Source organism: Hypanus sabinus, chromosome 15, assembly GCF_030144855.1.
Source record: "Hypanus sabinus isolate sHypSab1 chromosome 15, sHypSab1.hap1, whole genome shotgun sequence".
NCBI classification, from domain to species: Eukaryota; Metazoa; Chordata; class Chondrichthyes; order Myliobatiformes; family Dasyatidae; genus Hypanus; species Hypanus sabinus.
In genome coordinates this window covers 11001149-11028721 of record NC_082720.1, presented here as the reverse complement: position 1 = coordinate 11028721, position 27573 = coordinate 11001149, and the positions used below count along the sequence as shown (strand labels likewise).

General features: G+C 41.6%; 1 protein-coding gene across 1 annotated transcript; it reads left to right on the top strand.

Moving 5' to 3' along the window:
• Positions 1 to 27257, top strand: lsm11 (LSM11, U7 small nuclear RNA associated). The gene is made up of 4 exons (XM_059989987.1): positions 1 to 1387; positions 24398 to 24537; positions 25829 to 25912; positions 26199 to 27257. The coding sequence occupies exons 1-4, from the start codon at positions 871 to 873 to the stop codon at positions 26577 to 26579; spliced, it is 1122 nt and encodes a 373-aa protein (XP_059845970.1). The 5' UTR covers positions 1 to 870; the 3' UTR covers positions 26580 to 27257.
• Positions 27258 to 27573: the final 316 nt, after the last annotated feature.

Here is a 27573-nt window from a genome sequence, read left to right as displayed (position 1 = left end):
GTTTAGTTGCATTAGCATATGCAATCGGTCTATAGTTGCGTACCGCACGTACATCCGCCACTATTGTTTCTACCCATTGACTTAATCATGTTCTAATCGACGTCTCTTAGCTACCTCTCATTAACCCACCATTGTCTTCTATATTCTTAATATTTCATTCTCCTACTAAATTGGGTACATGCATAGCAAATAGCAAACTCAGACTATATAATTTACATCTTTTAGCTTCCTCTCATTAACACACCATTGTCTTCTACATTCCTAAGATTTCATTCTCCTACTAAATTGGGTACATGCATAGCAAATAGCAAACTCAGACTACATAATTTTGATTACACAGCAAACAATCTCAACTTTTATACTCCTATAGTAGCCGTACATTTTAATTCCGGAGGTCACCCTCAGGGTGGAGGAGCAAATCTTGTATTCTGTCTGGGTAACCTCCAGCCTGAAGGTACGAATATCCATTTTAACATGTTATCCCTTTTTTTTAAAAAAAATCCCTTCCTCTCCCCTATATTCCTCACTCTGGCCTCTTACCTGCCTATCAGCTCCCACTGGTCCTCCTATGGTCACCACTCCTCTCCTATCAGATTCCCTATTTTCCGGTTCTATCTTTACTACCCACCTGGTTTCACCCATTAACCTCCAGCTATCCTCCTTCTCCTAGATCCCCAGTCTTTTACTCTTCGTTCCTTTCTAGTCCCGAAGGGTCTCAGCACAAAACCCTTTTACCACGTTACCACGTGGTATTAATTTTTAATATAATTTTTACCACGTTAATATACTTCCGCTGTAGACTCACGTCGCTAGAATTAGACTTGACCTGGCTGGCTTGCAGAAGGCAGGCATTACAGTACTGAAAATATTATGCGTAACGCCCGCAATTTAAAGATGGCGGCTTGGAAAGTGCTCTATTCCAGCGAGGGCCGATTACCCAGGCTGCAGAGCGAGAGCGGGAGCTGTGAGAAGATGGCGGAGCCCCGGAGCGGGCCGGGGTCGGCGGCCGCCGGTGAGAGCGAGCCTGACGGTGATGTGGGCGGGGGGCTGCTTGACGTCAGCTCCCCGCACTTCGACCCGTACCTGGCGTTGTACAGCCCGCGGCCGCCGCCACTGCCCTTCCCGTCCGTGCGCACTTTTAACAACGTGGCCGAGTACGAGTCGTTCCTGCAGCGGCGGTCCCGCGCCCGCACCCCGGGCCCAGGCCCAGGCCCAGGCCCGGGCCCGGCCCGAACCCGCGGCAGCCGCCGCGCAGCGCGGGCTGCCTCCGACCCCGAGAGGATCGAGCGGCTCAAGAAGCTGATGGTGGCGCAGCCGGACAGCGAGGAGAAGCCGCGATGCCGCCGGAGGGACCGCGCCCCCAAGAACGTGATGACCAGGATGGCCCGTGAGTAGAGGCCGGGTGGGCGGCAGGGGCAGCGTGTCGGGGCCCGCACACTCGTGGGGTGTTCTCGCCTTGCAGCAGATGGTAGAATTAGGGGGCACGGTCTCAAAATAAAGCACAAGTCTGTTAGGACTGAAATGTAAGAGCAGAATTATGCCATTGAGTCTGCCTCACCATTCAATCAAGCCTGAGTTTTAACAACCTTATTTTCCCGGCTTCTCACCAATCAACAACCTGACATTCTCTGCCTCAAATACACTTGATGACTTGGCCTCCACTTTCCTCTGTGCGGATGATTTCCACAGATTCATCACCCTCCTGCTGAAAAAACTCCCAGCTCACCTCCGTTTCCAAGGGACTTTCATTTATTCTAAGGGACTTTCATTTATTCTAAGGCAGTGCCCTGACATCCTGCTGATGAAACATCCTCTCTCTGCCCACTGTTTCGGCTTTCAATGAAATCTCTCCTCATTCTTTTGGACTTCGAGTACAGATTTAGAGACACCAAACAAATAATAATAATTTATTTATAGACAAAGGTAATGTAGTTCAGAGTACTTCACAATGGGATGAAGTGCAAATAAAAGACAAAAAGATGTTAGTTAAAAGCAAGATTCAAAATGTAGGTTTTGAGTAGGTGTTTAAAAACGGCAGTTAGTTCTGTATCCCTTATAGCTTTAGGTATTGCATTCCACAGTTTAGGATTGTGGTTCAGGAAAGAAGACCTGCCAATGATCTTTTGAGAGAGCTTGTTTAAATTTAAGAGACCAGTGGAAGAAGACCTGAGAGTTTGAACAGGGTTATAAAACAAAACCTTTTATGTCCTGGTTCCAGGCCATTAAGAGCTTTAAAAACAAGTAAGACAACTTTAAAATCAATTCTAAAAGATACAGGAAGCCAATGCAGAGTAGTTAGGTCAGGACTTTTTCATGCTGGTTTTAGGTAAAAGTCAGCTCTGGTCATGAACCAGCCTGAAAGGTAGCCCCTAGTGAATAGAGACCGATGCTTTTGCTTGTGCTATTATTTTACCCCTGAATGCCCAGAACTGGAGGCCGGTGCTGTGGCACAAAAAGGAGTCAATGGAAGAAGAGAATTGCTACATCCTTTCAATGGGTCAGTCGGCAACCAGTGCGGAGGAACTGGCTTTCAATTGGCAGGCAAATTAACCCTTCACAATACACCATTGAGATAGATCATGTCGTATATAATTATGTTAAGATAGTTTTAAGAAAATCCATGGACCTCTAACTCTTTTCTATCCATGTATCTGTCTAAGTGTCTTAAATGTTACACCCTCAACCTCTGTCTGGCTGCTCAATCCAGGTGCCCATTGTATGTAGAAAGTCTGATCATCTGGCTGTAATTCTGCTGCTGGCGAGTTGGCAGAGACTAAAGACTGCAGCAACAGTAGTAAGGACCAAGAAGGTATATATGGTCAAGGGAGCCAGAGGAGAGTCTACAGGACTAGTTTGAGTTGGTGGACTGAACAATATTCAGGCATTCATCTTCGAATCTGAATGAATATGCTGCAGTTGTCATCTACTTCATCAAGACCTATATGGATGAATGTGTGTGCTCTAGGACACGCCGGTCATACCCAAATCAAAAACTATGGATCAACCAGGAGATTCGTAGTCTGCTGAGGGCGGGATCTGTGGCATTTTTGCACAGTAGAACAGTGCATTCAGGATTGGGAATCCAGAACTACACAAGAAGTCTGGGTACAACCTATGGAAGGCTATTTTAAGAGCAAGAAAATAATTCTGATTGAGGTTAGAGATGGAATTGGATGTGGGTCAGCACTGGCAGGGTTTGTGGGCCATTGCTTCTTACAAAATAAAACCCAGCACTGTGAGTGGCTGTGATGCTTCACTCCAAGACAGGTTAAATGCCTTCTATGCATGATTTGAAAGGGAGAATAAAATTAGACTGGTGAAAATCCCTGTGGCATCTGGTGATCCTGTGAAATGTGTCAGAGACTGACATCAGAATATCTTTCATGAGGGTGAACCCTCGCAAGGCATAAAACTTTGATGGTCTACCTGACAGGGCTCTGAAAACCCATTCCAACCAGTTGGCAGAAATGTTAAAGGAAATCATTCTTTCACTGCTGTCCTGACAGGCTTCAAAATGGTGACAGTCATACCAGTACCCTAGAAGAGCATGGTTAGCTGCCTCAACTATTAAACACAAAGTACACTGCAAATGCTGTGGTCAAATCAACACATCAAACAAGCTGGATGAACTCAGGTTGGGCAGTATCCATTGAAATGAGCAATCAACATTTCGGGCCAAGACCTGACGAAGGGTCTTGGCCCGAAACTTTGACTGCTTATTTCAACGGATGCTGCCTGACCTGCTGAGTTCATCCAGCTTGTTTGTACATGTTGATTTACTTCAACTATTGCCTAACTGCATTCACGTCTACTGTGATGAAGTGCTTTCTTGGTCAGTCATGGCCAAAATTAATTTCTGCCTAAGGAAGGACATTAACCTGTTGCAATTCGCCTGTCACCACAATAGATCTGTAGCGGATGCAATCGCTCTGGCTCTCCACCCAGCCTTGGATCACCTGGACAATAGTAATACTTACACCAGGCTGCACCAGGATTCAACACCATCATACCCTCAGTACCAACCAACATACTTCAAATCCTGGGCCTCTATCTCACTCTGCAACAGGATCCTTGACCTGCTCACCGGGAGATCACAGTACAGATGAAAAATATAATCTTGCTGACAGTCAGCACTGGTGCAGCTTGAGGATGTAGCCTGTTGTTGTGCTCTCTACACCAATGATTGTGTGCCAAGGCACAGCTCAAAGGTTCAAAGGTATACTTTATTGTCAAAGTATGCAACTGATGTTTGTCTTCTCTAGATAACCATGAAATACTGAAAAAAACTTGTTTTTGTTTTTGAAGAAGACAACCCCCCCACATGAAAAAGAAATACAAACCCTCACAAAAAAAGCGACAATAGCAATAAAACCCACAACCCCTTCACTCATAGAAAGGAACAGCAACACTAGCATCAAATCCCCCAGCCCCCTCTCTCAGACACCAAAAACTAACAGATCACTCACACAGAAGAACAGCAGCAGAACATCAGACCCCAAATCCCCAACTCCTCCCTTGCACAAAAAAATAACATATTGTCCAACCGCTAATCAGCAACAAGAAAGAAAGCACTGAAAACTGAAAGAGACCAAAATAAACTGCAGTCTAATCATCACATAACTCTTGGAATTTTGAAAACATCCTTCTGTCGACATTGAAGAGGGTGGCAGGACAAACTCAGTCCTTCTGTGAAGAGCAACCGTCATGCTGGGCCCATACACCCCTGACCCCGCTATCAACAGCTGTCGACCTGTGGCCTTGGTGGGAAACGAGTGCTGGTCTCCTGCATCTGCCTCAATGCTTCACTCTTCCTCGACACTTCGAAATGGAGTTCTTCGTGACCTCATGGTCTTCTTCATGATGCAGCTTGTGCTCTCAGTTATCTCTGGGGGTAACTGAGCACTAAATATTCGATTAGATTCCAAACTGTAAGCCACAGGCTCCAACAGTTTCTGAAACCCAAGACAAAAAAGAGAAAGTGAAATAATGGTAAAGAGCTTGGCTATTTGAAGGATGTTGCCTGGAGAATAGTTTGCTGGCACATCTTCACCAAATCTCAAATAGCATTTATAAATTTTCTGATGATATAACTATTGTTGACAGAATTTCAGCTGTTGGGCAAAGAAGCATACAGGAGTGAGATAAATCAGCTACTTCAGTGGTGTCACAATTGACAGCCTTGCACTTAACGTCAGTAAGACCAAGAAATTGATTGTGGGCTGGCAAGGAGAAGTTGAAGGAACACACAGCTGTCTTCATTGAGGTATCAGCAGTGGAAAGAGTGAGCTGTTTCAAATTCCTGGGTGTTAACATCTCTGAAGGCTTATCCTGGGACCAGCATATTAATGCACTTACCAAGCAGGTGCAGCAACAGTTTGAGAAGAGTTGGTATGTCATCAAAGGCTCTTGCAAATTTCTACTGATGTACTGTGGACAGCCTTCTACGTGGTTGCATCAAAACCTGCACAGGATTGGGAAAAGCTGCAGAAAGTTGCAAACTCAGTCCGCTCCATCATATGCAGTATCCTCCCCAGCATCCAGAACATCTCCAAAAAGGTGGGATCTGTCATTAAGGACTCCCATCACCCAGGACATGTCCTCTTCTCATTGCTACCATTGAGGAGGTGGTACAGGAGCCTGAAGAGCACATTCGACATTTTAGGAACAGCTTCTTCCCCTTCGGCATCAGATTTCTGAATGGACAGTGAAGCCATGAGCACTACTTTCATCTTTCTTTTATGTTTTCTTTTTGCACAACTTATTTAATTTTTAATTGTATATCCTATTGTATAGCTATTTTTATTATGTATTGCAATGTACTGCTGCAAAACATATTTCACATGTGTCAGTGATAGCCACCTGCCCTTTGAAATCTTTCCCTCTATCACCTTAAAACCATGCCCTCTAATTTATAATTCCCTTTCCCTGAGAGAAAGACTGCATTCATTCTATTTCTGTTCCTCATAATTATATACACCTCCTACACTCCAAGGAATAAAATCCTAGTCTTCCCAAGATCCTCTTTTATTTGAGCTCTTGAATACTTATTCAATAGCAGAGTAGACTTGAAGGGGCTGAATGGCCTTCTCCCACTGCTTCTTAGGTTCTTGCATCAAAGGTGTTTCACAACTACCAAACTGCAGTATGAGATCGCTATTTGAAATGTATTAACCATCATAATCTGGGAAATTAATCTAAATGAACACAGCAAGCGCCAGAAGCAGAGTTAACAAGGAGAAAGTTCTTGACTGAATGATGATGTAATCATACAGCTGTGAATAATTACCACAAAGAACAAATAGACAATCACATAAAGTATGTTCAAACCATCAGTTACAAATTAAGAGAATTAGATAACGATGTTATAGTTAAAGCAGAGATAATGAAAATTATCTTGGAATAGTTGGATAGTTCAGTCTAAACACAGTTTGATATTTGTGAGGTGGAAGGAGGCAATTTGGTTACTTGAGTCTATGCTGGTCTACAGTGCAATCCCACCATCTCACTGTTCCCTTGATGCCTCTATCATTTTCTCATCAACTCTGTCAAGTCACTAAGAATTTTGTATCTTTTTATTTGTAAACTGAGAAAGCAGTCTTCCTTTCTGTGCTGTAATGTTCTATGGTTCCCTTCCTTGTGACAAACCCACCAACCCAGGACCCAGATCCTCAGCAGCTCTCCCTCAGTAGCAACTATATTTTTTGGGTTAAAAGATGGGCCAAATGGGGCAGGGGCAAATGGAACTCACTTAGGCGGATACTTTGATAGACATGGACGAGTTGGGTCAAAGGTTCTTTTTCAGTGCTGTATTACTCTATGGTTCTATGATCCTAACACTATAGACTGTCCAGGTCTGGCTTTACTAGAGCTTTGCGTTAATTGTGTTTATTCAAATCACATTACAGAATAAGTCAACAATCCTAATTCAAGATTCTTTAATGTTATTTTCTTTACATATGTGTAAAGGAGGATGAAATAATTGATCCGATACAGCATTAAAAACCCACAAAAGATAAAGACCACAATAATATTAAAAACATAAGTATGATTACATATGATAATATATATACCCATTAAAGTGACGCTAGGGTGACTGACAAGAAGTAATAAAGTAGTGGTGGAGCTGGTGGGTGAGGGTGTTGAGAAGCCTTGCTGCTTGGGGAAGTAATTGTTTTTGAGTCTGATGTGGATGTTACATAAACTTCCTCCCTGAGGGGATTGGGACAAATAGTCGATGAGCAGGGTGGGTGGGATCCTTCATGCGGTTACTGGCCCTTTTCCAGCACCTTTTTTTAAAATGTTTGTCCTTAATGATGGACAGGCTCGTGCTAGTGATGAGTTGGGCAGAGTTTACTACCTGTTTTATAGTGCCTTCATGTCCATTGCAGTGCAGTTTTCATAACCAAGCGGTGATGAAGCTCGTCAGGATGCTCTCTGCTGTACATCTGAAAAATGATAGTATGGATGTGCAAAGTCCAGCTCTCTTCAGAAAGTGGAAGCATTGCTGAGCTTTCTTGTCTGTGAAGGATGTGTTCTGGGACCATGAGGAGTCTTGCGTGATGTTTCCACTGCTCTGACACCCATGTAAAGGGGGATGTGAGTGGTACAAGTTCTCCTGAAGTTGATGACCATCTCCTTTGTTTTATTGACATTAAGGAAGAGGTTATTTGCTTGGTACCAGGTCTCAAGCTCTTCCATTTCCTCTCTGCAGGTTGTCTCATTGTTGGTGATTAGCCCTACCATTTTCATGTCCTTGGTGAACTTGATGTGATTGCTTAGAGGTTTGTCCATGCAGTCACATGTGACCAGAGCGTACAGCAATGGGTTCAGTGGAAAGCCTTAGCAGACACCTATGTTGAAGATGATGGGGAGGGTGGAGTGGTTGTGACTTTTTGCTGTCTGAAGTCTGTTCATTAGAAAATCGAACACTCAGTTGCACAGTAATGTATTTAGACCGAGGAGTAGGAATTTGTTCATCAAGGTGTGTGGGACAATAGTTTTGAATGCTGATTCAGAATCAGCATTCTGACATAAGTATCCTTGCTTTCTAGGTGTGTCAGGTCAAGGTGATATGCCTTCTGTTGCAGAGCGGTTCTGTCGATGAGTGTCCAATGTGACAGGAACGGAGTTTTGATGTGTGCCATTATCAGCTGTTCAGAGCATTCTATGATGATTGGTATCAGTGCCATCAGGTGGTAGTCATTGATTTCTGAAGGCATGGGCTTCTTTGGTACAGGGAGGATGGTGTCTGTGTTGTAAATTTCTTTCGATCTACCTGATGCAAAGACACCATGTACTACGGTGAATGTAATTTTAACTCTTTATTATCAAGTTACCCAAGAGAACCCTCCTTAAACACTCTCTTAGAGGCTGCTTCGGAGGTCTGCAGCTTCTGAAGCAAATACAGTTCTTTTTATATACATGCAGTCAAGTACACAGATACATGTGGGTTCATCCCCTTAGTTTCTGTTACAGATGAGTATCGTTAGCTTCATAAATTGTTTGTATAACAGTTTTAATTGCCACTATGCCAGGATAAAGACAGGCACAGGCTTACCATTCAAAGCCTTCTGCCCTTGAAATAGCCACAGCAATTAATCAAGCAATGATACAAGTTACTCTAAACAAGACTGGAAGTTAAGCACAGGTTGCATTCCAAGGATGATGTCACACACTCAGCTCATCTTATAAGAAAATATTTGTGCTTCTATACTTTTTTTCAAAGTCTTAGCTGCTATGACCCTTACAAAATAGCCAGGGTCACAAGAGGCCTACGAGATGCTAAGTTCTTAACATTGCAACTGGAATCATGTGGGGACAGCAACCTGGATGACTGAAGTGTTGAAGATGTCCATTAAATTGTCAGTAAGTTGGTATGCACTCTCCTTGAGTACTTGGCTTGGGATGCTGCCTGGCCCGACAGACTTACAGGGGTTGACTGTTCAGTGTCCTTCTTGTGTCTGCTACTGTTGCAAGGAGGTAGCTTTCATGGCTGCCATTGAGTTGCATGCTTCGAATTGTGCATAAAAGTTGGTTAGAGTTTCAGGGAGGGAGCACTGGTACAGTTGACACTGTTTATCCTTGTGTAGTTTGATGCCCTGCCAAATGTGCCAGGGATCATATTCAAACAGATGTTCTGAACTTTCTATGTGTGTGTAGGCAGACTTTGCCCTCTTGGTGCTTAAGAAGAGGCTTCTCCTGGCTGCTATGAGAACTGTTCTATCACCAGCCTTGGAGTCAGCATCCCAAGCTTTTAATAGGGTGTGCCTGTCTGCATTTAGCCAGGCTCATAGTTGGGCTGTCAGATGACTGTTGTTGATGTACCAACATTGTCTATACATTTGCTGAGGTAGCTGATGACAGATGAGGTGTATTTCTCAAAGCCTGTGTCTTCTTCGTTAGTGACAGCCTCCTTGAACATCTGCCAGGATGAAGAGACCATCCAGACCATTGTTTGAAGAGAGCTAGTGCTATTGTAAAGTTCTTCCGCTGCGACCTTGGCATTTGTGCTTGGGGTTGCAGACAGTGGGGATGAGTGCAACAGTAAGCTTCCTGAGCCGGCGAAGTAGCCAGCATTTAATTGTAAGATGCTCAATTTCCCCAGAACAGTGACTGCTGACTACAGATGAGTTTGGTGGTATGTTGATGTTTAGTGATTTGTGTACAAGGTCACCCAGGTCTCCCTTAACACCCAACACCTTTTAACTCTCACTATTCAGAAAATATTTTGCCTTTCTATTTTCCTCTACCAGAGAAGATGTCTTGTCATTTAGTCTCTTTATATTCCCTTGAAAGTTGTGCATTTTCCTTGCAACCCAGGCTCTGTTTCATCTTTACTATTATCTGTAAACTTAGGTATGTTACATTTGGTTACCTCATATATATCATTGTTGCTGGCTGTGAGCCAACCTAAGCCTCAATACAGAACCCGGTGGCACACCACTAATCACCTTGAAAGAAATAAGAGTTATGGAGCACTACAGCACAGAAATTGGCTAGTCTAGTCTGTGCTGAACGGTTATTCTGCTTAGTCCCATCTGGACCATGGCCCTCCATACCTTATCCAAGCTTCCCTTAAATGTTGCAATCAAACCCACATTCACCACTTCCACTGGCAGCTCATTCCACTCCCGAGTCACTCCCGAGTGAAGAAATTTCCCCTTAAATACTTCACCATTCACCCTTAACCGAAGACCTCTGGTTCTAGTCTTACCCAACCTCAGTAGAAAAGGCATGTTTGCATTAACCCTATCTATTCCACTCAGAATTTTGTATACAGTACTGTGCAAAAGTTTTAAGCACAGGTAAAAACAATCTGTAAAGTGAATGTGCTTTCAAAAGTAATGAATTTAAAAAAAAACCAGTAGTAAATAGTAAAAGACTAAATCAAATCAATATTTGGTGTGACCACCCTTTGCCTTCAAAACTTCATTAATTCTCTTAGGTACAGTGTTATGCAGTTTTATAAGAAAAACAGCTGATAGGTTGTTCCAGGCATCTTGGTGAACTTGCCACAGTTCTTTCGCACTTGTTTGTTATCTTCATTTACTCACGCACTGGGCTATATACCTACAAAATAATGAAGTTCTTATTTGAAAAGTGGTCTATTACTTAACGTGTTCTTTAACAAAATACAAATATTTCCATGTAACATTTAATATTGTTTTGGAACATTATCATCTAGATCAAGGATTCCCAACTTTTTTTAATGCGATAGACCCCTACCATTAACAGAGGGGTCTGTTAACCCCAGATTGGGAGCCCCTGATCTAGATTAATATACATGACAAACAACAGTGGTCCCAGCACTGATTCCCCACTAGTCACAGGCAACCATCTATTACTACTCTCTGGCTTCTTCCACAAAGCCAATGTTGAATCCAATTTACTACCTCATCCTGAATGCCAAGCGACTGAATTTTCTTGACCAGCCTCTCATGCAGGGTTTAGTAAACAGCCTAACTAAAGTCATGTAGACAACATCCTTTGCCTTTCTGTCATCAACTTTCTTGATAACCTCCTTGAAAAATCCTTTAAAAATCTTTCACTGTTTTCTAGCCGTTACTCCAACTTAGACCACTCTTGTCTATTAATCACTTCATCACATGTACGGTAATTTTGGCACCTTATCACAGACTTTCTAAAAAGTTCAGATATACTGCATCCAGTGACTTCTCTTACTTTGATGATATCAAAAAAAAATTTAGGAAGGTCAAGATTCAAATTAAGAACCACATATTTCTGCTCTTATTCCTGTGGGCAAGTGATGAACCTGATCATTTTAACTATTAAATATTTGGGAAAATCTGCATTTGCATCTGGGTCACAGAAACTCTGTGAGGACCAACGCTGTGAACTTGTCCACCTTATCCCACCTTCTGTCCCCATCCTAAATTTGCTGCCACAGTTGTGGTTTTTTTGTCTTTCTTGCCTCCTCATTCTATTTCTCAATGTGCATCCAACTGCTTTGGCTGAATTTGGTATTCTTTAACTCATGGCTTTCATGTCCATGTTGTAGGTTTTGTCTTGCATGTGCCCATGAGTGTAATCTTCTGGCCAGCTTCCAGCTGATCAGAGAGCCCCAGGATTGCTGGCTTTCACAGCTACAAGGTCTGATACCATCCCAGCAGAAAGCTTCATGATACGAGGTTCCCATCCCAAACCTGTGGGCTGATGTGGGAAAGCCACCAGTCCATTGTGGATTTTGAGGAGGATAGTCACAGTCTATAAGGTGATATTGATCAGCTGGCAAGTTAGGCAGTATGGAGGCAGATGGACTTTAATCCTGATTAATGTAAAGTGATGCCTTTTGGGACATCTAAGAGAACTAGGAAAGATAGGGTCCTGAGAGTATTGAAGAGCAGAGGGATCTTGGTGTGCAAGTTCAAGGATCCTAAAGGTGGCAGAACGGATAGTTAGGGTGATAAAGAAAGCATGCTTGTCTTCATTCACTGAGGCAAAGAATGTAAAAGCAGGGATGTCTTAGTACAGTTTTATAAAACTTTGGTGAGGCCACATGGAATATTGTGTCCAGTTTTGGTCACCACAGTATGGATGATAGGAGATTCACCAAGAGGATGGAATGTTTCAGTTATTAGGAGAAAATAGGCTAGGTTTGTTTTCCTTGAGCAGATTTGACTGAAGAAGGATCTGATAAAAGTGTACAGAATTATCATGGGCATGCTTATGGTAGACGGTTATCTTTTCTCCATGTTAGAGGTGTCTTTCATGCAGAGGGTGTTTGGAATGCCCTGCCTGAGGGGTGGTGGAGTCAGACTTACACAACTTTTAAGTGTCTGAGACACACAGTTAAAATGCCAAGACAAAGTCTTTAGATCATATGTTATTAGTGTGGATGGGAATTTGATGGTCAGTATAGACAAGGATGGGTGAAGGACCTATTTCTGTGCATTATGACTCCTTCACTGAAGTGACTATTTCAGAGGTAACTAGCTAGAGGAGCCCAAGAGAAGAAATGGAAAAGGAGTTAAGATGATGGAGCTGCATTTTAAAAAAAAAGGAACACTGGTAACTGCTATGAAATTACAGAACACAATTGCAGAATATTTGCACAAATGTAGAACAGAGTGATCTAGGAATAATTGTGCATAGTTCCGTGAAGGTGGAATCTCATGTGGATAGGGTGGTGAAGGAAGCTGTTGGTATGTTGGCCTTTATAAATCAGAGCATTGAGTATAGGAGTTGGGATGTAATGTTAAAATTGTACAAGGCATTGGTAAGGCCGAATTTGGAGTATTATGTACAGTTCTGGTCACTGAATTATAGGAAAGATGTCAACAAAATAGAGAGAGTACAGAGGAGATTTACTAGAATGTTACCTGGATTTCAGCACCTAGGTTACAGAGAAAGGTTGAACAGTTAGGTCTTTATTCTTTGGAGCGTAGAAAGTTGAGGGGGAAATTATTTAAAATAATGAATAGGATAGATAGAGTTGACGTGGATAGGTTTTTTCCATTGAGAGTAGGGGAGATTCAAACAAGAGGACATGAGTTGAGAGTTAGGGGACAAAAGTTTAGGGGGTAACACAAGGGGAAATTTTTTTACTCAGAGTGGTAGCTGTGTGGAACGAGCTTCCAGTAGAAGTGGTAGAGGCAGGTTTGATTTTGTCAGTTTAAAGAAAAAAATTGGATAGATATATGGACAGGAAAGGAGTGGAGGGTTATGGGCTGAGTGCAGGTAGGTGGGACTAGGTGAGAGTAAGCGTTCGGCACGGACTAGAAGGGCCAAGATGGCCTGTTTCCGTGCTGTAATTGTTATATGGTTATAATATAAGGTTCTTTCAATATTTCTATGCTTTCTGCTAATCAGAAGACTAGCTTATTTCTGAAAGGTAACAGGTGTCTGGAGATTGTATAAGACTGTTTGCTGCAGCAGTAAGTATTTCTTAACTCTAACCAAAAGGATTTAGATTTAGTAATGAGTAACATGACAAATTTAGTTTACGGCCTTAGACTGGCTGATCATTTATCTCTTAATGATAATGAGATTAAGTTCGTGTAAAGCTTTAAACCACTGGCAAGAATCAATTTGGGTACTGCTGACTTCTGTACATGAGGCAGAGAAAATTTTACAGAACATTGAACACTGGAGTGCAGGAACAGACCCTTCAGCCACATGAAATGGATCCCATCTGCCTGCACACAATCCATATTCCTCCAACATGTCTGTTTAAATCCCCCTTAAAACCCACTATCATATTTGCTTTTGCCACTTCTACCCTCGGGAAGAGACTGACCCTACCTATGCTTTTGTACTGGGTTATTTGGTAGATCAGAAAGATATCTTCAAAAACAAGCTGAATGTGAAAGAGAACCTTGCAGGGTTCCCAACCTTTATTATGCCATTGACCTATATCATTATCCAAGGGGTCTGTAGATCCCAGGTTGGGAATCCCTGCCTTAAAGAGATGTAATCTTGATCTTACTGCCCAAACAACAGGAATGGATGAATAATGCAATAAGGAATGGAGTGAAGTTAAAGTCCAAGACCACTTAGTGGATACTGGTATCTGGGAGAGGCACAATAAACAGCAAAAGAAAACGTAGCAAGCTGTAGAAAGGGACCATGAGGAAAAGTTTACACAAGACCTCAAAACAATGCACTGTTAGCAAAAATGTGTTGTGTGATGTATCATGGAGTGTATTGAATGTTGGCTGCCTGTCATTTTATTATGGAAATGAAAATGGTATGCAGAGTAGTATAAGAAAACCAATACCTGAAGCAGGTTGAGGAACTAAATAAAATAACAGCAATGAAAACAAAAAAAGTAAGTTCTTAAATGTGACAAACCCCCCCAAGGTCACAGCATCTTCTTCATAGCCTTTAAAACATTAGTTGAGAACATTGAAGGTGCCTTAGTATAGTTTTTAAAAGTTCTCTTAATTTTGGAAAGTTATGTTTACCATTCCGCGTTTTATGAAAGTTGAGGGAGGAAAGCAGGAAACGTGGACCTGTCAGCCAGACATCTGTTTTAATATTGTTTGGAGATTCTGTTTTCAAATAATGTCTGAGCATGCCTGAAGAATCTGGTTTCTTTGAGGTTATCTAATGATGTGACTTTTATGGACTTGAAGCAACTGTTTTCTGAGATCATCAATTAGGGAAATTTAGCCAGAGTTGAAGTTTATGGAATTGAAGTGGCTCAGAAATTGGTTGATCAAAAGGCAAACCAGAGATTATAAGCAGATACCACGTTGCTTAGCTGTGACTATGTCTCTGAAAGATTATACAACTTGAGTACATGGGTTTCTATTCCCGTAACTAGGTTTACAGAATACAGAGGTGGACAGCATAAGTAGTCTAGATGGAAGTATTAAATTGTGGAGAAATGTTACTAAATTGAGTAAATTGATATACAGTTGCAAGCAAAAGTGTGTGAACCCTTTGCAGTTACCTGTTTTCTGCATTTATTACTCATAAAATGTGGTCTGATCTTCATCTAAGTCACAATAATAGAGAAATGCAATTGCTTAAACTAATAACACAGAAACAATTATACTTTTAAGTCTTTATTAAAACACATTATTTAATCATACATAGTCCATTCTGGACAAAATACATGAACCCTTTATTTAACTGGTAAACCCCCTTTAGTAACAATAACCTCCACCAATCGTTTCTGTAGCTGCTTATCAGACTCCCACAATGCCAAGAAGGAATTTCAGACCATTCCTCCTTACAAAACTGTTTCAGTTCATCAATATTTCTGGGATACCTTGCATGAACAGCCCTCTTCAGTGCTTGACACAGCATCTCAATTGGGTTAAGGTGTGGACTCTGACTTGGCAATTCCAGCACCTACATCTTCTGATTTTCCATTAAAAGAATGGTTCTTCTTTTAATCCATTTCTGTTGACTACTCTTGTGTTTTGGATCATCGTCTTATTGCATCAACCAGCTTCTATTAAGCTCAGGTGAGGGACCACTACCCTAATGTTCTCCTATAAAATGTCTTTATGCAATTTTGAATTCATTGTTTCCCCCAACGATTGCAAGTTGTCCAGGCCCTGAGGCAACAAAGCAGCCCCAAAACCATGATGCTCCTTCCACCATGCTTCACGGTTAGGATGAGGTTTTGGTGTTGGTGTGCCTTTTACCTCCGAACATTGCAATGTGCATTTCTGCCAGAAAGTTCAACTTTTGTCTCATCTGTCCACAGAATGTTGTCCCAGAAGCATTGTGGAACATTCAGGTGGGGTCTTTTGCAAACCTGAAGTGCCACAGTGTATTTTTTGGAGAGCAGTGGTGTCTTTCCATGGATGCCATTCTTGTTCAGTATTTTTTCTTATTGTGGACACTTGAACAGAGACTTTAGCAAGTTCTAAAGATTTCTGCAAGTCTTTTGCTGTTACCTTTGGGTTCTTTTTCACCTCCTTCAGCATTGCACATTGTGCTGTTGGTGTGATCTTTGCAGCACTCCCACTTCAAGGGAGAATAGCAACAGTGTTGAATTTCCTACATTTGTTGACAGTTTCTCTTACTGCAGACTGATGAACACTCAGGTCTTTAGAAATACTTTTATAGCCATGCATCTCTACAGTTGTTCTTCTAAGGTCCTCTGGGGGTTGTTTTGATCGAGACATGGTGCACATAAACAGACCTTTCTTGAGAAGAGTAAGCTCTGTTAGTAGCCTGACATTGTCATTTTATAGGTCTGTGACCCATACCTCCAATCTCATCTCATTGATTAGAACAAATAGCTATGTAGAAGGCATACCCCTAGGTTTCACATACCTTGACAGAACCTAGACTGTGATATTTTAAATGGTGTACTCAGTATTGATGAGAAGAAATTGAATTGTTTGTGTATTATTTAGGCAGATTGAGTTTGTCTATTGTTGTGAGTTAGACAAAGATCAGACCACATTTTATGAGTAATTAATGCAGAAAACCAGGTAATTGCAAAGGGTTCACAAACTTTTTCTTGCAACTGTGACTGCAGCAAATGTGGACCATGAAGAACGATACAGTAGTATAGCAATTTCTAGGCAGTCCCCTGGTTAATGGATGACTTGCTTCCACTCTGTTTCTGATGTGGCTGCTAAGGCTACAGTGGAACATCAGAGGTGCTTTTCGGGCAGGTGTGTGGACTGTTTGGAAGGCTCAGCACTCCATTTGTTGTTTTCCACAGTGCTCCCTTTGAAGAGATTGGAAGTGTTGCATTTCCCAAGGAGACTCTTGAGATGCTTAAGGTTCTATCTTGGTTCCTGCCTTAATTTCTTTCTGTGATAGCACTGAGCGTGGTGTTCCTGTTTCAGGAGGTTGGTGTCCGGCAAGTGTGGATCAATTGGGATCATTTCTTAATTTCTAGAAACTCACCATCTCAGCAGGTCAGTCATTGTCATTGAGTAGGTAGGTTAGCAGAGGTGGTACCGTAGTTTCAGTTAACCAGATTAATAGAAAGGAACTCAAAGTCTTGGTGTTTAGCCATTTCAGGTCTGAAACTTCAAGTACCTGTATGTGATTGTATTGGGTTGACTGTCAGTGGGAGATATCCTGATCTCAATGCCCTGACCTTTGCTTTTTGTTTCCCTGTAGGAGCAGCTCGCCTCCTCCATCTGGAGCGCATTATGGTGTGGGCCATGGACACCTCCATGACCAGCTTTAGGGCTGCTTCGTTATTGGTCAACAAAAGGTACGCATGGGCAAGAGACAGCAACTGATGTTCAGTAGTTTACTCTCAGCTCCTTCACCTTTATTGGGATTGTCTTCATAAGATGTAATTCTACATCACATTACATCTTTGTAATTGGCTGTGTCACCTAGACTCACTTGGTAGTCTTGTCTGAATATAATATAGAAAGACATGTCTCCACAGTACAGAAGGCATGTTTCTCAACTATTGGACACATAGCTCTGTGTTCTGGGCAACATTCACTGTCAAAGCTCCACCAAATGAGAAGATTTGGTCAGTTATATCAGCTTCTTGTGGGATTTGCATAAGGATAAGAATCGTTTGGCTGTTGGATTTTCCTGCAGAATGGTGGGGACTCACTGAAAGTGAGTGGCGGTACTTTGATTTGTTCCAAGAATCTAAAAAGTTCTGTGTAATTGCAACTTCTAATTTTAAAATATTTCTTTTAAGCCACTCTTTCTTTAAACTTCTACCAGCTACTCCACTGTGTCTTCCTTTCATTCTTTTTTTTAGCCATATTTACATTATAAAATCAACCTAATTAATTCACTGCTCCAGAGTTATGCCACACTGCTCAGGGTCCCCAGATACATCTGAATTCCAGTGCTGTAAATGTGAAGTTTATACTGTACATTTACCCCTGTAACTGCATGGGTTTCCTCACACATCCCTAAGACAAATGTAGGTTCTTTGTTCCTGATGTAGGTGGATGGTGGTAAAATCGGGAGAATCGAAGTGGGGAATAGATTACAGAGAATTACCTGGGAAAATGGAATAACTGTTGAAGAAACTCAGTGGGTTGAGCAGCATCTGTAGGAGGAGAGGAGCTGTCATTTTGTTTTGAAATTGCATCATAATGCCGTGATGGAGGGTTTTAGTCTGAAACATCAACAACTTCTTGCAGATGCTGTACTGAGTTCTTCCAAAACATTGTTGCTTCAAATTCCAACACCTTCCATTTCTTGGGTGTCCATGTGGGAGAATGGGATTGCTCATGAACTGGCACAGACTTGATGGGTTGGAGATCCTCCCTCTATGTTATGAAATACGAGAAAAAGTGCAAGTCTTCTATTGTCAGCCTTGCAAATCATAAAATACTTCTGCTCAAGTTGTCTGTTTTGGACTAGTATATAGGAGCACATATAACAAATAACCACAAAGATTTGTCTCAACTTCCCAGCTCTTTACTTCACCCCCCCCCCCCCCCAGTTTCACCCATTACCTACACCTTGTGTTTCTTCCTCTCCTCCCCCACCTTCTTACACTGACTCCTCGTCTTTTTCTCTCCAGTCTGAAGTGTCGACTGTACTCTTTTCCATAGATGCTATCTAGCCTGCTGAGTTCTTCCAGGTTTTGTGTGTGTTGCTTGGATTTCCAGCATCTTCAGATTTTCTCTTGTTTCCAGTTGACTATTTGTGCTTGTGGAACCGATAGTATAAACCTGGACCTCTTCCCTTAGAAGCAGAAAGTTCGATGAATTGGATCATTAGGTCAGATTAGTGTGGTGTAGTGGTTGGTACAACACTTTATATTAGAGGCAACCTGGGTTCAATTCCTGCTGCAGCCTGTAAGGAGGTTGTACGTTCTCCCTGTGACTATGTGGATTTTCTCTGGGTGCTCTGGTTTCCTCCCACAATCCTGATAGGTTAATTGGTCATTGTAAATTGTCCTGGGATATGCTAGGATTAAATTGGGGGATTGCTGGGCGGTGTGGTTTAAAGGGCTGGTTGGGCCTATTCTGCACAGTATCTCAATTAATAAATCAGTAGACTCTTGGAGGCACAAGATGCTGAAACCTGGAGCAAAAATAGAGCTGCTGCAGGAAAACAGTGAGTTAAGCATTATCTGTAGAGGGAAATGGACAGTCAGCATTTTGGTTCAACACTTTTCATCTTGACAATTGCTGACAGTCCATTTCTGTCCACAGATGCTGCTTGGCCCTATGAATCCTTACATTAGCTCAATTTTTGCTTAGTAAACATCTGTTGCATAAGTTTGTGAGGGTGAGGTAGGTGAAGGAAATGGATTTAGGTGGGCCTCATCCATTTGAGAGAAAGTCTACAAGACCTAGGAGCAGAATTAGGCCATGTAGCCTATGAATCTGCTCCGTCTTTTATTATCCCACGAAACCACGTTCTCCTTGTAACCTTTGACATCCTTACTAATCATGAACCTATCAACCTCTGCTTTAAATATACGTAATGACTTGCTGTGGCAATGAATTCCACAGGTTAACCATCATCTGCTCTAGAAATTCCTCCTGATCTCTATTCTAAGGGAAGTCCTTCCTATTCTGAGGCTGTCTTCTCTGATTCTAAATTCCTCCACAATGGGAACCATATTCTCTACACCCTTTCTCCTCTCAAAATGTGATAGGTTTCATTAAGATCCTCTACCCCCCCCCCCCCCCCCATTCAGGCCCACAGATATCAAACTCTCCTCATACACTAAACTTTTGATTTCCTGAATCATCTTTGTGAACTTCATCTCAACCCTTTCCAATGTCAGCACATTCTTTCATAGATAAGGGGCCCAAAATTATGGTGAGGAAAGACAAGCAGATTGTGAGACAGAATTACAGCCAGTGGGATGTTAAAAGTGTAACAAGGGGTCAAAATCAAAGATTGTGATGAATACAGGACTGAAGATGGTATATTTGAATGCACCTAGTATACAGAATAAGGTAGATGATCTTGTAGTGCAGATAGAGATTGGCAGGTACTGTATGACATTGTGGACATCTGTGTTGTGGCTGAAAGAAGATCATAGGTGGGAGCTTAACAATCAAGGATACACATTCTATCGAAAGGACGGGTAGGTAGGCAGAAGAGGTTGGGTGGCTCTGTTGGTAAAAATTTAAATCAAATCCTTAGGAAGACGTGACATAGGATTGGAAGATATAGAATCCTTGTGGGTGGAGTTAAAAAAAGGCGAAGGTAAAAAGACCCTGATGGAAGATGAATACAGGCTTCTGAATAGTAACCAGTGTGTGGGTTACAAATTATGTTGGGAGATAGAAGAGTGAAAATCAGGTTGGTGCTGGATCCCAAGAGAGGTAGAGAATTGGAAGCCTTAAAAAACCAACAGAAGACAACTAAACAGGCATTAAGAGAGAAAAGTTGAAATATGAAGATAAGCTAACCAGTAATGTAAAAGAGGATCCAGAAAGTTCTTTTCAGATGTATATAGAGTATAAGAGAGACCAGAGTGAACATCAAGACTGCTGGAAACTGATGCTGGAGAGGTAGTGGGGGTCAAAGAAATGGAGGATGAAATTAAGAAGTATATTGTGTCAGTCTTCACACTGCAGAATGCAAGACACCAGCAGAATGCCTGAAATGCAAGGGGACAGAAATGAGTGCCATTGCTATTACTATGGAGAAAGTGCTTTGGAAGCTGAAAAGTCTGAAGTCACCTGGATCAGATGGATTATACCCCACGGTTCTGAAAGAGGTGGCTGAAGAGATCGTGGAGGCATTAGTAATGATCTTTCAAGAATCACTAGACTCTGGAATGGTTCCTGAGAAATGCAAAATTGCAAATGTCACCCACTCTTTAAGAAGGGAGGAGTGCAGAAGAAAATAAGCTGTAGGCCAGTTAGCCTGACAATGGTTGGGAAGGTGTTGGAGCCTACTGTTAAGGATAAGGTTTTGCCAGTTAGCCTGACAATGGTTGGGAAGGTGTTGGAGCCTACTAAGGTTTTGGAGTATTTGGAAGTGCATGATAAAATAGGCCTAAGTCAGCATGGTTTTCTAAAAGGGAAATTTTGCCTGACAAATCTGCTGGAATTCTTTGAGGGAATATCAGGTAGGATAGCCAGAGGAGCCAGATTCTGGTTGTTTATTTGGGTTTTCAAAAAGCCTTTGACAAAGTGCCACACATGAAGCTTTTTAACAAGGTAAGAGCCCATGGTGTTACAGGAAAAGCATTAGCATGGATAGAAAATTGGCTGATTGGCAGGAGCCAATGAGTGGGAGTAAAGGGGCCTTTTCTGTTTGGCTGCTTGTGACTAATGGTGTGCTGCAGGGGTTGATGTTTGGACCACTTCTTTTCACGTTATATGTCAGTGATTTGGATGATGGAATTGATGGCTTTGTGGCCAAGTTTGCAGATGATAGGAAGATAGGTGGAGGGGCAGGTGGTGTGAAGGAAGCAGGATGTCTGCAGAAGGACTTGGGCAGATTAGGGGAATGGGCAAAGAAGTGGCAAATGGAACATAGTGTAAAGAACTGCATAGTCTTAAACTTTGCCAGAAGGAATAAAGGTTTAGACTATTTTCTAAAAGGGGAGAAAATTCAAAAATCAGAAGTGCAAAGGGACTTTCGAGTCCTCATGCAGGATTCTCTGAAGGTTAACTTGCAGGTTGAGTCGGTGGTAAGGAAGGCAAATACAATGTTAGCATTCATTTTGGGAGGACTAGGACACAAAAGCGAGGATGTAATGCTGAGGCTTTATAAGTTATTGGTCAGACCACATTTGGAGTATTGTGAGCATTTTTGGGCCTCTTACCGAAGAAAGGATGTGCTGTCTTTGGAGTGAGTCCAGAGCAGGTGCACGAGAATGATCCCAGGAATGAAAGCGTTAGCTTATGAGGACTGGTGAATTCATTGCCACAGACGTGTGCTGGTCAGGTCATTCTGTATATTTAAGGTGGCAGTTGATAGGTTCTTGATTACTGAGGGCATCAAATATGACAGGGATAAAGCAGTAGAATGAGGTTAAGAGGGCCTATTAAATCAGCCATGATGGATTGGCGGAGCAGAGGTCATTGGCTGAATGCCAAATTCTGCTCCTATGTCTTATGATCTAAAACTGCTCACAAAATGCTAATTTAGGCTAAATGAAGACTTTGGCCTATTTTATCATTTGCCTTCAAGTACGCCGAAACCTTATGCTTAAAGGACGCCAACATCTTCCTAACTATGGAATTCAGGTCTATAATTTCCTGTCTTTTTTCTCCTTCCTGAGTGAGTGGAATGACATTTGCAATTTTCCAGTTGTCCAGAACCATTCAAGAATTTAGTGATTCTTGAAAGATCACCACTACCTTAAGACCTTCTCCTAATTAATAATAACTACACTCTCTTCTGCTCTGACACTCTTGATTTTCTGACGTAGTGAATTTCTTACACAGTGAAGGCACTAGCAATGTACTTGTTAAATTCGTCTTTTTTTTTTGTTACCCATTGCTATCCTTTCAGCATCATTTTCCAGAGGTCCACTACCCACTCTCGACTCATAAGCCTTTTCTTTTGCTTTAACCGTATAACTTATAACCATATAACAATTGCAGCACGGAAACAGGCCATCTTGGCGCTTCTAGTCCATGCCGAACGCTTACTCTCATCTAGTCCCACCGACCTACACTCAGCCCATAACCCTCCATTCCTTTCCTGTCCATATACCTATCCAATTTTACTTTAAATGACAATAGCGAACCTGCCTCTACCACTTCTACTGGATGCTCGTTCCACACAGCTACCACTCTCTGAGTAAAAAAATTTCCCCTTGTGTTACCCCCTAAACTTCTGTCCCCTAACTCTCAACTCATGTCCTCTTGTTTGAATCTCCCCTACTCTCAATTGAAAAAGCTTATCCACGTCAACTCTATCCCCCTCATAATTTTAAATACCTCTATCAAGTCCCCCCTCAACCTTCTGCGCTCCAAAAAATAAAGACCTAACTTGTTCAACCTTTCTCTGTAACTTAGGTACTGAAACCCAGGTAGCATTCTAGTAAATCTCCTCTGTACTCTCTCTCTTTTGTTGACATCTTTCCTGTAATTCAGTGACCAGAACTGTACACAATACTCCAAATTCAGCCTTACCAATGCCTTGTACAATTTTAACATTACATCCCAACTCCTATACTCAATGCTCTGATTTATAAAGGCCAGCATACCAAAAGCTTTCTTCACCACCCTATCCACATGAGATTCCACCTTCAGGGAACCATACACCATTATTCCTAGATCACTCTGTTGTACTGCATTCTTCAATGCCATACCATTTACCGTGTATGTCCTATTTTGATTTATTCCTATCAAGATGTAGCACCTCACACTTAACAGCATTAAACCCATCTGCTATCTTTCAGCCCACTCTTCTAACTGGGCTAAATCTCTCTGCAAGCTTTGAAAACCTGCTTCATTATCCACAATGCCACCTATCTTAGTATCATCTGCATACTTACTAATCCAATTTACCATCCCATCATCCAGATCATTAATATGTATGACAAACAACATTGGACCCAGTACAGATCCCTGAGGCACACCACTAGTCACCAGCCTCCAACCTGACAGACAGTTATCCACCACTACTCTCTGGCATCTCCCATCTAGCCACTGTTGAATCCATTTTACTACTTCAATATTAATACCTAACGACTGAACCTTCGTAACTAACCTTCCATGTGGAACCTTGTCAAAGGCCTTACTGAAGACCACATAGACAATATCCACTGCTTTACCCTCATCATCTTTCCTAGTAATGTCTTCAAAAAATTCAGTAAGATTTGTCAAACATGACCTTCCACGTACAAATCCATGTTGACTGTTCCTAATCAGATCCTGTCTATCCAGATAATTATATATACCATCTCTAAGAATACTTTCCATTAACTTACCCACCACTGACGTCAAACTTACAGGCCTATAATTGCTAGGTTTACTTAGAACCCTTTTTAAACAATTGAACAACATGAACAATACGCCAATCCTCTAGCACCATCCCTGTTTCTAATGACATTTGAAATATTTCTGTCAGACCTCCTGCTATTTCTACACTAACTTCCCTCAAGGTCCTAGGGAATATCCTGTCAGGATCGGAGATTTATCCACTTTTATATTCCTTTTATGCTGTCTTTGACTTACCTTGTCAGCCAAGTTGTCTCTTCGTCCCTTTAGAATACTACTATTTCTTTGGGATGTATTGAGGTAGGCATGTCAGGAAATTTAGGGGCCTTTTCCCGTTTTGCTCACAGTGGTCAAAGATCGTTGTTTTACTTTAATTTGCAGAGCAGAACTAAAGCCAGTAGTTGTGTAGTAAGGCCAGGGCCTTTATGGTCTGCATGGTCTAATGAGCCCAATGTTCAGTTCATTGGTCATTTAAGTGTGAGATTAGTTAGACCATGCAATGTTGTGAAATATTGGTTGAAGTGGTGATGCACATTTTAAATGTTTCACTGAGTTGCATAGTTACACCTGCAGCTAATTCTGGATGTGTTTTATTTTTCACACAGTTCATGAAGGAAGTCCTCTGGGTGAACTCTATCGGTGTGTCCAGGACAGAATAAAGATTAGTGTCCACATCAGGACTTTCAAAGGACTTCGGGGTGTTTGCTCAGGATTCTTGGTGGCATTTGATAAATTCTGGAATATGGTAATATTTGCTTTTTGCAAACCATCCTCTCTTTTAACCAATATCACTGGTGTGAAGCTTTATTCACAAACATTTATTCGCTGTCTTTCAGTCCAGCCTTCCCAGTTTACTCCCTCTCCCAAAAGGACCTAGACATATTACACAGGAGCTCCTGAGGACACCAATATTCCTAGGCAATTGTATGCACTAGGTCCAAGATGAGGAGTATTTGCAACTTCCTCTTTATTTGTACATGGGGAGTGGTGATAAAGCCATTCAAAGTTACCCCTTGAACAGATAGTAGCTTGTGAGAGCAGTCAGTGAGAATCTGGTAACACACCAGTTACCTTGGGAACAGCAGATTCCCTTCCCATTAAAGAGCAGTAATTTTAATTCTAGAATTATTTAATAACAGATTTAAGGAAAATGGGAGGTGAAGGGGTGAACCGATAGTGGTTCATGAAATTTGGAGATTATCAACAAGGATAAAGATTAAAATGTTTTTTCCTGAGGTGAAAGTGTTTTAGACACAAGGGCACAGGTTTAAGGTAAGGGGTAGAAAATTTAGAGTGGATTTAGAGAGAATGTTTTCCACTCAAGGGTGGTTAGAATCTGAACCAGGAATCCTGAGGTGGTGGTAGAGGCAGATGCTCTCAATATGGAAGAAGTCTCTAGATAAGTACTTGAATTTCAAAACATAGAAGGCCATGGCATAAGTGGGATTAGTGTGTGGAATGTTAAGAGGGCAGAATGGGTGTGTTAGGCTAAACGGGCTGTTTCTGTGCCTCATGACCCAACTCCCGAGGCCAAGGTGGGATTTGAACTGACACCTGATTAGCAATCCTAGCCACTTAATGTTAACCCAGCATTTAAATCAATATGTCATTATACACCAAGGCACAGCCAGCGGTACTGGGACCAGATGAAGCTGTGTGTCAAGATGCAAGGCTGATTTAGCATATGACAAATCTGCAAAAACGGTATCTTTCCTCACAGCAAGTGACTTGGGCTAATGTTGAAGACATACCACTGGAGCAGAGTGATGTAAATGCAGGAATTCATGATAAACTGCTTTAAGTTCAGCTTGATAAATGGACTCTTGAGCAGAAGCTATAACTGAGACTTGTTCGGGAATCAATGGGGTTTGATTTCAGAATTCCCTTCCTCAAGGAATCTAAAGATTTCTTGGAACTGGTGTCAGGTTGGCTATGACCATACTGTGGCACCAGCCTGTTGCTTGGTGGTAGTGATGTCACTTCATTTTGTTTCCAACCTGGGGATTCTCAAATTCCACATTGGCTTCTTTTCCCAGGCACTTGTTGATGTAGATGAGACCTTCAGGAAACCCATTCTTGGGAAAGCTTTTTACAATGAACCAGTGCTCACGGTTGGCAGGGTAAGTAGTATTGTTTCCTTTAAACAAAGACTATTATTTCTTGTGTCAAGTTTTTATGTTCTACTCTCTGATCCTTGAACTGTCTTTATGTACATATGTGATGCAAAGACAATCTTCCACTTCTAGCATAAGGAATGACATTTGGGGATAACTGTAAGTCTCAGTTTTTCTCTAACTCATGCACAATCTGCTCTGTCAAACATAGTGCATCATTTTGTTTATTATTTTCCACTAAAGTCATCAGTCACTATATAAATACACCACTGGATTTACTTTTCACTTGCAGCTTTTTGATCGGCTAAGGCTTCAAGAATCCAAAGGTGAGGAACCCATTTCCAAGACTACAGAACAAACTGGCTCGTTCCCAAAGAGGATTGTGGATAGGGAAGTTGGACTGGATAACAGCAAAAGTCTGAGCTGTAGTGTTACAGCAGAACCTACGCAACAAACTTTGGACACTATAAACCTGCCTCTGCAGAGCAAAGCTGCAGGTTGTGATCTGTTGAAGAGGAGTTCCAAACAGGTGGGCTTGGGGACAAGGTCTCATGCAAGCGAGAAACAGAAAAGTAAAAAAACCAAGGTGGATTATCAGCAGGTTTCTCAAAGGCACCTGAAACAACTGTTCATCCGGGGTGAAAATATCTTGCTCATTAGTATAAGACAATGATAAATGCAACCACGCCCAAAGGCTTGATAGACTGGCCTTATAGAATATTTTAACAAGTAGGCTAGAAGGTGCAAATGTGTATGCTGACTTTAAAACTTCAACTGCCTGGAAATCTGGCTGTTAACTTCCATGAGTAGAAAATAATCTGAGTTAATGATGTGTTTGAACAGTAAACATAAACATCTTGTTTCTGCGCTGAACTGTTGTGAAGTTAGTTTACTCAATGGGAACTTGAATACTGAAATTGTTCATGCAGTACTGTTGGAAGTATAGAATTTTGATGAAACTGTTGTACTCACCTGACCATGTTTATTTTTATTCTGTTGCCCTTTGATTGAAATGTGTTTCAACTACCATTCTAATAGTGGATGATTTGCTTCAGAACTGGTATTTCGTGTATTTTTCTGCCTAAAATGACTTTGGAAATAACGCTTTGAAAACGCTCCAGCCTAGGGTTGATGTGAAGTAAATGGTGTAGGTGTCTAAGGAGAAACATTCTTTTGTGTTTGGTGATCTTGTTATGTGGACTCATCATGGTAATGTAAGGTGGCTTTTTGGCCTAATATGTATTTGCCAGAAATTTCATTTGTGCTTTCTAAGTAGTCTGGTCATTTTGTTTTCATTTTTGTAAATGATTGCTCTCAGAATTAAAAGGTGCATTCCTGATTGTTAGCTCCATTACGATTCACCTTGCATTAATTTTCTCATCATACATTCTTCAGTAGTGAGTGTAGCAAGTGGCAGATAGTTTGTCATTTTCCTAGAGTTTTGGAAGTGGAAGTCCATGTGGAAACTAAAAAATTCATTGTGACACTTACCACATAAAACTAAAACTTGCAACTAGATTCTCCACACATTTAGTGTGCTGAACATGTAGCACTGTCTGGCAGCCAGAATGAGACACTAAAATAAGACCTGCACAATTCCCATCAGGAGCAATATGGAAGGTTCACACCAACAGAATTGTTGACAGGTTGAGCACTGGGAAGTGTTA

What these genes read in the sequence shown, in the direction of transcription:
- lsm11 (XM_059989987.1), top strand. Translation starts at nt 871, where the DNA reads ATGCGTAACGCCCGCAATTTAAAGATGGCGGCTTGGAAAGTGCTCTAT. An exon ending in CGTGATGACCAGGATGGCCC is followed by an intron (nt 1,388 to 24,397) that starts GTGAGTAGAGGC and finishes TTTTTCACACAG; the next exon opens with TTCATGAAGGAAGTCCTCTG. An exon ending in CAGTGCTCACGGTTGGCAGG is followed by an intron (nt 25,913 to 26,198) that starts GTAAGTAGTATT and finishes TTTCACTTGCAG; the next exon opens with CTTTTTGATCGGCTAAGGCT.